Source organism: Pezoporus wallicus, unplaced genomic scaffold (genome assembly GCF_028554395.1).
Source record: "Pezoporus wallicus isolate ANWC-B61680 ecotype Strahan unplaced genomic scaffold, APGP_CSIRO_Pwel_v1 contig_7545, whole genome shotgun sequence".
NCBI lineage: Eukaryota > Metazoa > Chordata > Aves > Psittaciformes > Psittacidae > Pezoporus > Pezoporus wallicus.
This window is the reverse complement of record NW_026642398.1, coordinates 6,095,413-6,109,431: the sequence shown is the minus strand read 5'-3', so window position 1 is coordinate 6,109,431 and position 14,019 is coordinate 6,095,413. Positions and strand designations below refer to the sequence as shown.

The 14,019-nt window shown below is 39.4% G+C and overlaps 1 protein-coding gene across 2 annotated transcripts in view; it reads right to left on the bottom strand.

Annotated features, from left to right (window-relative positions):
* Window positions 1-2,600: 2,600 nt before the first annotated feature.
* KCNQ3 (potassium voltage-gated channel subfamily Q member 3) overlaps window positions 2,601-14,019 on the bottom strand; it is a 193,785-nt gene continuing 182,366 nt past the window's right edge. For both annotated transcript variants that reach the window (XM_057429829.1, XM_057429830.1), the window contains 6 exons: window positions 12,412-12,599; window positions 11,219-11,321; window positions 8,568-8,699; window positions 7,593-7,691; window positions 5,784-5,868; window positions 2,601-4,848 (listed from right to left, as the gene is read on the bottom strand). In XM_057429829.1, the coding sequence (XP_057285812.1) occupies window positions 4,111-4,848; window positions 5,784-5,868; window positions 7,593-7,691; window positions 8,568-8,699; window positions 11,219-11,321; window positions 12,412-12,599 (1,345 nt within the window). In that variant the 3' untranslated portion in view covers window positions 2,601-4,110. The remainder of the gene's footprint in view (window positions 4,849-5,783; window positions 5,869-7,592; window positions 7,692-8,567; window positions 8,700-11,218; window positions 11,322-12,411; window positions 12,600-14,019) is intronic.

Genomic DNA, 14,019 nt, shown 5'->3' with positions numbered 1-14,019 from the left:
TGAACTGAAGAACTTGAGGGGGAATTGGATAGGGAGCTCCATGGCATAGTCCCTGTCAAAGATACTCACAGATTTCTCAGTGGGCTTTGTCTGACTTGACTTTTGATTGCTCAGATCTAGAAAGCATTTTAAGAAGGGCCAAGCTCAAATGGAATCAGGGAGGAATGCCAGGCACCTGGCATATGAGAAAAGTGAAGCGGGTTTGTCTAGCACATACTTACATGAATTTCTGAACTCCAGCAATGTTAAAATCAGTTTTGGGTTTTTTTTTCATTCGTCAGGTGAGGGTTAAATCATATGAGTGGCCATAGACATGTATTACTGCATCAGCGAGCCTGCAGCAGGCTCAATGCAGGTATTTGCAAGAATCACTGATGGTCAAGGAATTCTTCTCAATAAGCCAAATGATGATGAATTGCACTTTTGTCAGCTAGTTCTATTCTCTGCAATTTTAGCCATGAAACTGCACCAAGCACAGACAATCTTTCAGGTCAATGGCTATTTTGTCAATTAAGTAATTACCAAAATTGTGCCTCATCTCATTATAGTTGCTGCCTCAGAACAGCTCCACGGACACAGCCTGGACTTCAAATGCTGTAACAGGTCTGCACTACTTATTCAAGTATGCACAGCAATTTGTTCTCACTGAAGATGTGTCCCAGAATGATGTATCATAATTTAGCTGAAGAAGCAGATGAAGCAAGATCCTAATCCTTTAGATGCCTCTTCAAGCAGAGAATAAATGATGAAGATGAAGGCAATGTCTGACAGAAGATAAAGAGATGGCAGAGTTACTGAATGCCTTCTTTGTCTCTGTCTACTCTGCTGCGGGCAGTCCTGAAGAGCCCTGTACCCCTGAGACCTTAGATGAAGTCAGGTCGACGGAGCGGTTTGCCTTAGTCGATGAGGAATGGGTTAGAGACCAGTTGAGCAATCTGGACATCCATAAATCCATGGGTCCAGATGGGATGCACCCGCGGGTGCTGAGGGAACTGGCGGAAGTCATTGCTAGACCACTCTCCATCATCTTTACCAAGTCTTGGGAAACGGGAGAGGTGCCTGAGGACTGGAGGAAAGCAAATGTCACTCCAGTCTTCAAAAAGGGCAAGAAGGAGGACCCGGGTAACTACAGACCGGTCAGCCTCACCTCCATCCCTGGGAAAGTGATGGAACACCTTATCCTTGGTACCATCTTAAGGCATATCAAGGATAAGAAGGTTATGAGGGGCAGTCAACATGGCTTCACCAGGGGGAAATCATGTTTGACCAATCTCTTAGCCTTTTATGAGGAAATAACACGGTGGATGGATGATGGCAGAGCGGTGGATGTGGTCTACCTTGACCTCAGCAAAGCATTTGACACAGTCTCCCACAGCATCCTCGCGGCTAAAATGAGGAAGTGTGGACTGGATGATCAGGTAGTGAGGTGGACTGCGAACTGGCTGAAGGAGAGAAGCCAGAGAGTTGTAGTCTATGGGGCTGAGTCTAGTTGGAGGCCTGTAACTAGTGGAGTGCCTCAAGGGTCAGTACTGGGACCGGTATTATTTAATATATTCATCAATGATTTAGATGAGGGAATTGAGTGTACTATCAGCAAGTTTGCTGATGACACTAAGCTGGGAGGAGTGGCTGATACACCAGAAGGCTGTGCTGCCATCCAGCGAGACCTGGATAGGCTGGAGAGTTGGGCAGGGAGTAACTTGATGAAATATAACAAGGGAAAGTGTAGAGTCCTGCATCTGGGCAGGAACAACCCCAGGTTCCAGTATAGGTTGGGGAATGACCTGTTAGAGAGCAGTGTAGGGGAGAGGGACCTGGGGGTACTAGTGGACAACAGGATGACCATGAGCCAACACTGTGCCCTTGTGGCTAAGAAGGCCAATGGCATCCTGGGGTGTATTAGAAGGGCGGTGGTTAGTAGGTCGAGAGAGGTCCTCCTTCCCCTCTACTCTGCCCTGGTGAGACCCCATCTGGAGTATTGTGTCCAGTTCTGGGCCCCTCAGTTCAAGAAGGACAGGGAGCTGCTGGAGAGAGTCCAGCGCAGGGCAACAAAGATGATTAAGGGAGTGGAACATCTCCCTTATGAGGAAAGACTGAGGGAGCTGGGTCTCTATAGTTTGGAGAAGAGGAGACTGAGGGGTGACCTTATCAGTGTCTATAAATATATAAAGGGGGAGTGTCACGAGGACGGAGCCAGGCTCTACTCAGTGGCAAACAATGATAGGACAAGGGGTAATGGGTACAAACTGGAACACAAGAGGTTCCACTTAAACTTGAGAAGAAACTTCTTCTCAGTGAGGGTGACGGAACACTGGAACAGGCTGCCCAGGGAGGTTGTGGAGTCTCCTTCCCTGGAGACATTCAAAACCCGCCTGGACGCATTCCTGTGTAACATTATCTAGGTGTTCCTGCTCCGGCAGGGGGATTGGACTAGATGATCTTTCGAGGTCCCTTCCAATCTCTAACATACTGTGATACTGTGATACTGTGTGACTACTTCTGGAAGACAATCAAGTTTCCTTGGATGGAATGACTTATAAGATGTCAACAGTAGTGAGGAATCAAAGATGTTTACTAAAGTGGGCAAAACCCAACAAGGTATCTTCCATTGGAGTGCATTCTATCCAGGCCTGTACAATATCCAGTAAATACTGGGAAGTCTGTATCTCTTTCTTGGAGATACAAGATCTTGTGCTCTTATTGGATATACCAAGGATGCTCAGTTGTGCAGCTGCAGTATAATACAAGCAGTCACTATCTCAAGTCCGCTTTCTAACATTTTACATGGGCCAAATCCTTGTATCTTTGTTGGTCAGTGCTCTAGCCATGGCGTTGTAGCCATTGTGTTGAGTAACAAGGGTCATCCTCAACAGGACTGACGGTGGGTGTCTTTGATCAGTTGACATCTATGCAAGTCCCCTCTGCTCCTTTGAAATTTGGTCATTGTAGATAATTGAGTTAAAGATGAGATTAATCTCATCCTACAGCTGATTTGTGCCTTGGTTCTTGTACCCTGTACTCACCACCGTACTGATTAGCTTTCTGTTAGCTGTAAAGAGTTGGTAGCCATCAAACTTGACATCAAATGGACAATATTTCATGCACATCTGGACTGACACCAGGTAAGTCCTGCATAGGTTATTTGGACAGGCTAGTTTTACTAGCTGTATAGATACTACATTCCCATTGTAGTGGTGAGATCTTTGATTCATTTCTGCCCTGTTATCAGTGGGTTATATTGTTTTCCTGCTCTCTTTCAACACAATTTCTAGTTCCCATGAAAAAATATTTGGATGAAGCCCTAGGGAGCATACTTATCTCTGTGTTGCTCAGGGATAGGTGACAAAATGATATTTATCTATTTGTACATTGATCCCAAAGATGGCACACATTCATGGATTTTATAAATGCTAATGAAGATTTTCAAAGTAGTTTAAGAGATTTATATTTACATTTTACAATAAATACCCATGATCAATCCCAGGAGGTGGCATCAATGATTTTAAATTCTACCCTTAATCTCACTTTGACATTGTATTTCATGGGTAGTTGTATAAATGATCACGAGAAACATTCAGTTCACAAAACCATTTCATTAAGGTCATTAACTTTGACTCAGCTTTATCCCTGCTTTGAATATTAGATGTTCTTGGATAGGTTGACTAGAGATTGATTTACTTGTATCAGAAATGGATTCAGATGTCATGTTTCCACAAAGAGATATTGCTCCTAAAAATATTTTCACTTTGCTGCTCTGTTTGCAAACTATAGCAAGGACCACCATATCTTGCCTGTTATCAAATCACCATTGTTGTATTGAAGAGTATCAGATAGATATGTATCATAGAAGAAATCAGCTGTACCATTTATATAGGGTAAAGTCATGCAAACCATGCTCAAAACTAAGCTCCTTAGTTTTGGTAGCATGAAAAAAACTGCATTAGTAAATTGTATGAAATGGTGCAGAATGACTACCACTAATATCACATGCATCTTATGCAGCCATTGGTGTTTTGAACTAGTAAGCTTTGGGTGTAGAGTAAGTGAGATATACAAAGTATGCTTACATTACATGGAGAAGTCAACCAGTGACTGCCCCCACACGCACTTTTAAACTGGCTTATTTGAAGGGGTCCATATTGAATCTGAAATCCCATCTCCTGTAGAAGACAAAGGCATGGAGCCACTTGGTGTGAAAGGGTCGGTGTCTGTGTCCGTTTCCCCCTCTGCTAGGTAGCGTTTCTCTCTCATCCATGCCGATCCCCCGTTGGGGCCAAACGGGAAGTCGTCTTTGTCTTGGGAGATACTGAAGCCACTTGGGGAGCGCTCAAGTTCCTCATGGTTGACGGAGAGAAGGGACAATGGAGTATCACTGTCTCTTGTTAAGCTCCTTCTCTGCCTTGGAGACACCTTATCCGAGTAAGGGCTTTGTAGGTCTCCTTGAGAGTGGTAGCTAACCTGGGAGTCCATCAATGTAAATATAGGCAGAACTGTTGGCCTTTCTGCATATGAAGTTGAGGAAGGTGTGGCTTGCAGTTTGCCAGAGTTTTGCCCACCTATTGATACAGGTTGTGAATGAGTCATATGACCGTGTGCTGAGAAGCCATAAGGACTGACTTTGTTGACTGGAACCTGTTGGAAGTTGTACGGAGTTTCATGAGCACTCTGCTCAGTGTATTTATATATTATTGTTTTTAATTCAGAATATTTGTTTTCTTCTCTCCTCTCCTTTGCAGGAGAAGCAGTTTCTTTCAATGGACTTATCTCAGCGACCTGTATTTGCAGCTGCTCCATATGATGCATATGCATATCAACAAGAAAATCCAGTTTCTTCCCCATGTCATTAACCTGAAAAAGAACAATGTTGTTTTATCTTCTCAAGTGAGTTGTTCAATGAAAGACTCAATGTTTCCATATGGGTGCTGCCCCAGCAATAGTATGTTGCCATATTTATTGGTCATGAAAGTAACTGTAAGATAACCATGACTTTCCCTTTCCATGGAAGCTGGGCTGCAGTCGATACCAGCTTATCCTCTAACTGCCTCAGATTAAGACCTGTCCCTAATGACCTGTGCTCAAAAAAATTCTTAGCATGGCTGGATATTTGACAGTCCAGCACCCAACAGTAGTCTACAATGTGAGGTTTGAAGACTTGATGCTACATAATAGATATCAGCAAAATGTAACAGATGAAATTACCTTTGCACACAGGGCTATTTTCTAACAATAGCTCCACAACATTAGTGTGGGGAGTAATTTCATTTGTCTTTTGATAGTACTTTGTGCCTAAACATTTACATTCCATGAGAACCAGTGTCACTTGCTTCTATCTTACTTATGTATTTAAAAACGAGTGTCTTGACTTGCTAAGCAATAGGCTAGGATGCACAGAAGTCATCAAAATGCCTGTGGAGGCAGCCCTTTTGAGCACCAGACCCTGCAAAAGAAAGTGGTGCTCACAAGAAAACACCAGACATAATGAGTATGGACTTTAAGGGACTGAAAAAGTCCCATCTGAACATTGTGGTTAGGGTCTTGCTGCCATATATAACCTGGTGAATATGTGAATATTCATTCCCCAGGTTTCAAAATGTACACTTCCCTTTTAATTAAAGTATTTCATTGAAAACTAACAACATAATTCTGTGATTATTAGTACAAGATCTGTGTGAATTTTGATCACTGACAGTACAAATCTGCCTGGATAAGCCAAAGACTCATACAGAAGCATATCATAATCATCCAAGCACCTCAGCCTCCATCATTGTCATGAAATTACATACCTGTCTTTCAACTTTAACAAATTTGCCCATCATACTTTGGTCTTCAGTATCTGCTGTAGATGCTTTGGCTACATATGGATCATTTCTATAAAGAATTAATAATTCTATTAGTGTTCAATGTTTCTTTGCATCACAGTAAGTAATTTACATCAGAAAACAGAATTACCATCTGAGTGGTATATTCATATAGCTCCTTGAAATCCCAGCTAAGAAAATATTTATAGTAAAAACAGGAGCAAAAGTCTATTCTATGTGATTGCAATGCATTTCTAAAAATATGTATTCCTGATTTCTAATATGAAATTCTTTTGTTTTGAAATTAAGATAATGATTAAGAAAAAAACAGAAGCAAACAAAATTTTCAATGTGAAAATGAAATTAATATCATGTTTACTGGAAAAATTTCAGGTTTGTGAAAAAAGTTGAGGTAGTCCAGATAGTGGGTCTAAAAATGGCCATGTGTTTTAAAATCTAATTCTTTATAATTACTGTCTTTAAAGATTGAATCTGAGTTTCAAGGCTGAGTGTTTTTTTTTTAACTCAGTTTCATTAAACCAAATAGTGAGTGGCAGAGACCCGAAATGCTGGAAAGAGAGTTTGACCTGGAGATTTAAAGTAGATTCCTGAATAAATTTTCTTTTATGTAATTTCCCTCTGCCTGTCCATCAGATGGGCTAACTTCAGGAGGTGAGAATATGACCTCTGCTTAACTAAAGAACTGACATTTATAACTTCATGTGATCTAAGATGGTCATTAGCAAGTTAAATCTTTATCAAAATGTTTCTAAACCAACCTCAAAGGAATCTCAAAGTCTTTCCATAACCTACGTACAAATCTAGAAAACCAGTTTTTAAGCACTTGTTCTTTGACATGACTTAGAACAAATATACCATGAAACTTTTCTTTTAACAGGTCCAGCTTTTCTCTTTTGACACAATTCAAAATATAGATGTGAATACGTCTTACTAAAGAAACTGTAACTCAAACATGTCAGAGTTTGCACATTGGGTTACTGATGATATAGGCTCATTCAAATCTTGCAATCTGCTTTGTTTCCCAAATAATCATTGCCTTTTCCATATACGTAGGTCTCTGTCTTCACATTTACATGTTTTTAGGTATTTAAAAAAAAAAAAAAAAAAAGTGGATAAACCAGATAAAGACAAGTTTTAATTTATTTTGCGTAAGATTACTTTTGTTCTGAGCAAACACAACAGCTTTGGGGACAGATTGTTGATGGTCTTACGTGGTTCTTCACTGGTATTTATTGACAGATTGATAGTTGTAAATAACAGAAGACATGTCATTTATTACTGAATTCTTGCTACCACGAATACAGCAATACAATAACATGTTGTAACTTTCACACCCAGAAACCTGGTATTGCAATTTATTCTCAGTAATTCTCACCAGTCATTATGTGAGCATCATTATAACTCTGTGTTTGCCATTTGGAACTTTTTTCAGTTCACAAGGTAACTGAATTACCTTCAAGCTATTGGTCATGTTTATTGAATTTTTAAGTGGATTTACTGGTTCAATGGTAGAAATTCAGTACATCAGCAACCAAATGTACATATTTCATATAAAAACACATTTACAGACCATGGAGAAGCTGAGCTAGACAAAGCCATTAAGTTTAAATTTCCATCATACATTATTCCTAGGGAAGCTTGTAGCAACATAACCTCTCAGTACCATTACTGAAACAGCGACTGGCTGGATGAATGAAGGTCATGCTATTGATATGAATGCTTTTATTTCTGTTTTGGTGTGTGCAAAATACTAGGCATAAAAAAAAAAATCACCTGGGAGACTGTTGTGAAGGGTAAGAAAAAGCTCCTCCCTTTTGAGATTTCTTATGCTTGGGAGTAGATGGAGGTCCAGGTGTAAAAATCATATCTACTCTGGAAAAAAGAAAAGTGCAACTCCGTAAGTCCATCTCTAAATGTTGACAAATGGTAGAAAACGCTGTGCATCTCTGTGACAAACAGTAGCCAAAAAAGCTAAAAAGGAAGCACACTTTGATTTGGTAATATACTGAGGGTCATGATGTGCTTGCTCTGTTCTGGGTCCACTACTGATACACTGAATTGTAATTACCTGGTAATTTCATTATAATAATTATCTAGCTCACTACTTCCAAACACTGCCATTTGAAATACATGACTTGACTTCCTTCAAAGGAACGAAGTAGTGTAATTGTCAAAAAATTTCAGTAACCACTGCCCTAAAAATGGGAGGAGAGACCCATCAGGTTTAGCGAAAATCAGAATTTGAGAAAAGGTGGAGATTCCTGATACTCCAATGACTAGCTGCTTGGACTCAGATGAGTATCTGAGAGGTGCTCTGCTGTCCAAGATCACACAACACGTCAGTCTGAGGAAAAGAAAGTATAAGGCATGTAGATGCCATCACAGATAGGTGCAGATTTCGAACATCACGAGCCCTCCTCAACTTCTCAAGTTCAAAAACGTATTACTGCAATGAAATCTAAGCTTCTTTGATGCAGAGCTCAATTTACAGAGTAACAATGGTGTTTCTTGGTATGTAATTTAAGAGAGCACCTTTTCTAGAACAGTAATAGTGAGGTAGGAAACAGACTTCTTATTATATCCTTGAAAATGAGATAGCCCAGTACATGGAAAAGCACTTTGAAATAAGAACCAGCTACGCTAAGCAAAGACATAGCTTCTGGGTGGCCTTGTGTGCAAACAGAACAACTACGCTTTAATTTTGCCAGCACAGCTACACATTTTCCTCATTTACCAGAGGATTCTTACCTTGCCTGAAGATATTTTATTCTGGAAAGCATATCAAGATGCCCTGCTGAGTATTGCTCTATCACGTCCTTTACATCATAAGGCCTCAAAGTCTCCTTGAATTTTTTTTTATACAGACGAAACTGTAGTATTCTGCATAATAAACAGAAGAATTATCAACTTCTTATATAAATTCCATCATGATAATTTGCAGTTTTAGTGAATAATTGAGAAATATTCTGGATGTTTGGAAATGGAGCATATTATTGCAAAACAAGGCAATAAAACATAGGCAGAGAATCTCTAATATCATACCACATTTGTAAATACACAATACTTGGCTTTTCTTGACCAATAGGCTAAAACAAGTTATATGCACAAAATGTATTTGTCAGCACTAAAATCATAACTAGAAATGATTCAAAGCTACAAAATCACACGTGGAATTTGATTTTGTACCACAAAGTAACAGGAGATTTTGAAGTTGTGAAGCTAAAGCCGACTTTTTATGTTTCAGCCTCTTACAAAACTAATTCATAGCAGATGCAATGCAGAATCATTCTCAGCTTGGTTTTCCTTTTGCACCTGGGAAAACTTTGGACAACAAGGAAATGCTAATTAGGTAGAAATGTGCAAGTTAAGAAGTCAGCAGCAGTTCAAATTGTGGAGAAAAGAAAGTGTCAGAACTGCCTGAAGTGTCCCTGAAGAAACAGCCGTGTGACATTACTGTTGTTGTTGTAATAATAATAATAATAGTAATAATAACAACAACAGTTTCAGCTGCTGTTATTATTATTTTATTTATAAAATGCCCTAGTAATTAATAGCAGATTTCTTATAATAAGAACCAGTGCTGGCCAGAGCATTTGAAAACTATTCGGCATTCTGTTTTTTATTCTTTTCTGTTTATACATTAGTTCACACTGCCATATCTTGGTAGACTAAACAAATCAAAAAGAAACATACACAGAGAATGAACAGTATTCTAGTTCTTTAATCTCAGGGTTGGGATCTAAGGGTTTGCTTTCTCAGTAGAATCTTCATGTTCTTATTGGTCTGAATTGAGGAATTTCTGTGATTTGTTAAGATTATGAGCTGTTTTTTCTTCAAGGTTGGTGGCTTTTTTACCTTTTTTTCATAATTTGCATAAACTTTCATTTAGCAAAAATAATTCCACTGCCACTTTTTAAGGGTTCTTGACTCTTAAAATCTGTGGCTCATATATTTTTCAAGATTTCACAATTAAACATATATCTACTCAGCCAAACTACATATGATAGCAGCAAAACTATACATTTAAACAGGAGAAAGGGAAAATAAGAATCACACTATTATTGATTGCAATTTTGAATCCTGACCCTGAAAACCCATTAAGTGGTTTTATCTGAAAGAATTACTTCCCGTTAATATTTGAGGGCTGAGTAAACTGTACAAGATAACACAAACATTAATACCAAAACCAACCAACCAAACAGCAAACAGCTTGGCATAAGACTAAGTTTAAAGGGAAATTGCATGAATCAATTAGATTTGGACAGGATGTGGGAAAGGAAGTTTTGCAAAGTAATATTAGCATGTTTCATAGAGATGGGGCTGGAAAACTGGACAGATATATAGTCCATGTTTTAAAGCAAGCAGGTAGAAGGGAAAGAAAGGGAAAACTATGGGCGAAGCAGGGATGAAGGGACTTCCATTGGGAGGGAAGTGGTCATGGGTAACATGAGCAAAGCCTGGATTTCAGCAGGCATGAGAAAACTTGGAATTCTTAATAACTGGTTCTCCTGCACCAAGCTGGAAAAGAACCAGGAGAATATATACTATGGCTATATACATATAGGCATATGGTTATATACTTATAACCATCTTCCTTGAAGTTTTTCTAAGAAGATAATTTTGGAGCACTCCAGACTTGCAGTATCTCACCTGGAAGGTAGTAACTTCCTGGACCAAAACTCAACAACTTCTGGAATAAAAAGCAAGTGCAATGAAAGCAGAGTATTTTCCTATGGGGGCATTTTCAAGGGAAGAAAGTAAAAAAGTACTGAGAAGTAACAGAACATCAGTGAATGAATTCTATGCGCTTGATGTGCTAAACACATTATCAAGCCTTACTAGGAGTTTTCTACCCATAGGGGATATCTCCTGTGATATGAAAATAGAGGTGACACACGTCACAAGCTGAAAACTGCTGAAGTGAAGACCTCAGCATCTATTAAAAGATGACAGCTGAAAACTATATTGCACGCTTGTACAACTGTGAATAAAGAAGAGTTGAGTCAGCTCCGAGTTTATTGTTAAGCTAAAATTCCACTCTTACACAAATATGATAGTCACTAAATTGAGCAAGATACTGTATTTACAGCATATTTTAATGAGGAATTGTAAAAAATTTTATTTTATAATAAAAATATTTATAGAGTATCTTGCAAAAATGGCACTGAAATATATTTCCGTCTCTGTGTATTTTCAAAAAGGACTTTAAATAGGGTCTGTCTTGTGCTTTTCAGTGTATCTAGAAATATCTAAATGATGAGAAGTATCTAATCTATTGCATTTTATAAAAGCAAGAACAGTAGCAATGAATCAACATGTAACAACATGGGAATGTGGTGTCTTCAAGCATAAAAACACAAACTCAAAGCAAAGCATTGAGGAGCATCAAAGACATTTACCTGACAGCTCGGATGGCTGTCTTGAATGTGGGAATCATATCTTCCATAAGGAAGTCGCTACCGTCGCCTCTCTCTTCTGCCATGGGTTCACCTGTTCCTGCATCTGAAAACCAGGTCAAAAAACAGCTCTGTGAACATCTGACCACGCAATGTTTAGAGGGAAGTATGCCTACTAAAGCACTGCATAAAATAAATGGAATTTAGTAAAGGAACATCTCTTGCAGGTTCCTTTTTCTCTGGTCAGCTCTTAAAAGCATTTTAATAAGTCTAGTGGGACATTGTTTGAGGGATCTCTTCTCAGATTCCAGCATTTCGGAAACACTGGGAACTTCTCTTCCTTTCCAATGGATTTAAAAGTTCCCACTTTTATAAGATTTCAGAATGAGAAATTTTTCGCCAAAATTATGTTACATAAGGCTAAAACAGATGTAGAAGCTACAGGCCAAGTTCTCCTCCCACTTGAAATGCTTGGAGCTCATGTACCTTCATGGAAGAGAATAATCAAGTTTCCAGTGTAGACACCCAGACTAAATCCATGGTATTATGTTCAGTATGCATTAATGCGCTGGCACAATAAAGGAGAAACTTATTTGGAGACCATTTAGATGCTATACGCAAGAAGAGGAAAATGTGTGCTCAAGGAAGCTGAGAGGAAAAATGTCCTATAATGTTGCATGGACACCCACTGGAAATCTGCTGAGGGGCAGCAGTTGTAGGGAGAATGGGAGGGAAACAGCCCTCTATAAAACAAGGTTTTAAGAGATTGCTGTGAGGAGATATTTGAGATGTCTGGACTCAGGCAAATGCAGGGCTGGATGCAGTCTAGAAGGGAGCTACCCTAACATAGCATCCCTGCTGATAAACCAAGCCATGATGGCATGTGCCTTTTTGGGGGGATATAGATTCACTTCCCAGTGAGACCTCTTTTTCTAGGTCAAATATGTTGATTCCATCACCAGCTTTACCCCATATCAATTACTGTTTTTATGGAGGGCCATTGTCTTATTTCAAGCAGCATGTTGCCTGAACTCCAGCATTCATTTCCTGGGCCTTTCCCAAATGTGCCATGTAAAACCAGGGAACAGCCATGCTTGGCCCAGAAAGTCACAAACCTTTAACAGAAGATGCAGAGGAGCAAAGTAAAATGGGGAGAGTAGGGGATGGATAGAAAGAAATCATCACAGATGGGCTACCTTCTGAGCTTTGCCAAAAAGCGTACGCTTTCATTCGGAATGCAGTGCGAAAACGTTCCTTATTATTCAAGACAACATTCTTAGGCTCTTTTGAAGGACTTTCTTCAATGGCATCTACATTCAGAGGGGTAAATAGCTTTCCTTTAGTATTGGTACCACGAACCCGATCCAAGAGACCCAGCTTTTGGCTACAAAATAAGCAAAAGTAATCATTTTCCTCCTTTGTACACTTTTAACTCATTTTCATGATGCTTTAAGTTTAAAATGGGCTCAAAAAATGTTTTGTACACAAGGACACTGCTGGGGCTACCATAATACATCAATGTCTTTGTAAGAAACGGTTAAGCTCCACAGATAATTAACTGCTTTTTTTGAGCATGTTTTGCATCAATGTTGAAAATGTTACCAGAGGGTCTTTGCTATTCTCTCCAGGTAATGTATCACAGTGCTTCAGCTCCTGTAGCAAGTCTGCACATTAATTATTAAGAAGGAAAACACCGCTACTTAGGCAGTTTTATTGTCTAATTATAAGGATGCTTGGTTTCCCTGTTCAGCGCTTTCTCTAGGTACTGAGTCTATTGGAGGCTATTAAATTAATAACTCATAGAATCATAGAATGGTTTGGGACACCTTCCACTAGAGCAGGTTCCTCCAAGGCCTGTCCAACCTGGCCTTGAACACTGCCAGTGATGGGGCAGCCACAGCTTCTCTGGGCACCCTGTGCCATTGTCTCACTACCCTCACAGTAGAGAATTTCTTCTTTATATCTAATCTAAATCTCCCCTGTTTCAGTTTAAAGCCATTGCCCCTTGTCCTATACCTGCATGCCCTTGTAAAAAGTTCCTTTTCAGCTTTCTTGTAAGCCCCTTTAGATACTGGAATGCTGCTCTAAGATCTTCCCAGAGCCTTCTCTTCTCCAAAGTCAGAACCCCAGCTGTATTCAGCCTGTATTCATAGGAGAGCTGTGTATAACCAGGAGTGAAATAAAGTCAGGTGTGCTGTGAATTAAACAAACTACCAGCAGAATATTGTAAAGTCATTGCCAAGCAATAACTAGGTACGTAGTAGGGCAGACTACCCAGTTCTCTTCACCATCCACTTTCAATCATCTCTCACTATATAGAAATCGAGGTGACCTATATGAATAAACTGACATATTTTGTTCCTCTGATGATTCCTTGCACTGTCCTCTTACAGATACACTGACCAAAGACATTTGTCCTTCAGTGACAACTTATAGCTAGAATTTAATCTACCTGCCACATCTACCCACATTAATAACCCTTCTGACAGCCTAGTGAGTGCAACAGACTTAAAGGCAATTACTAATGCTGAAGAAAAGAGCAACACAAAAGGAATTAGCCATCAAGTTGATCAGCTTATATATGGTCTGAAGACTTTGTAGGCGACAGATGGTAAAAATATTTGATTTGCTTGTTCACTTTGCTGATTAAATATTTGTTAATTGCAAAAAATAAAAATTAAAAAAAATGGGGCTATGCCATGGGAAGAAAGCCTTCCTTTTAACCCATTCGTGGACATTGCAATGTGGGACAGCTATGGGGAGAGGTGAATTGAGCACACATGGCCAAGGGGGAGCTCTTGGGT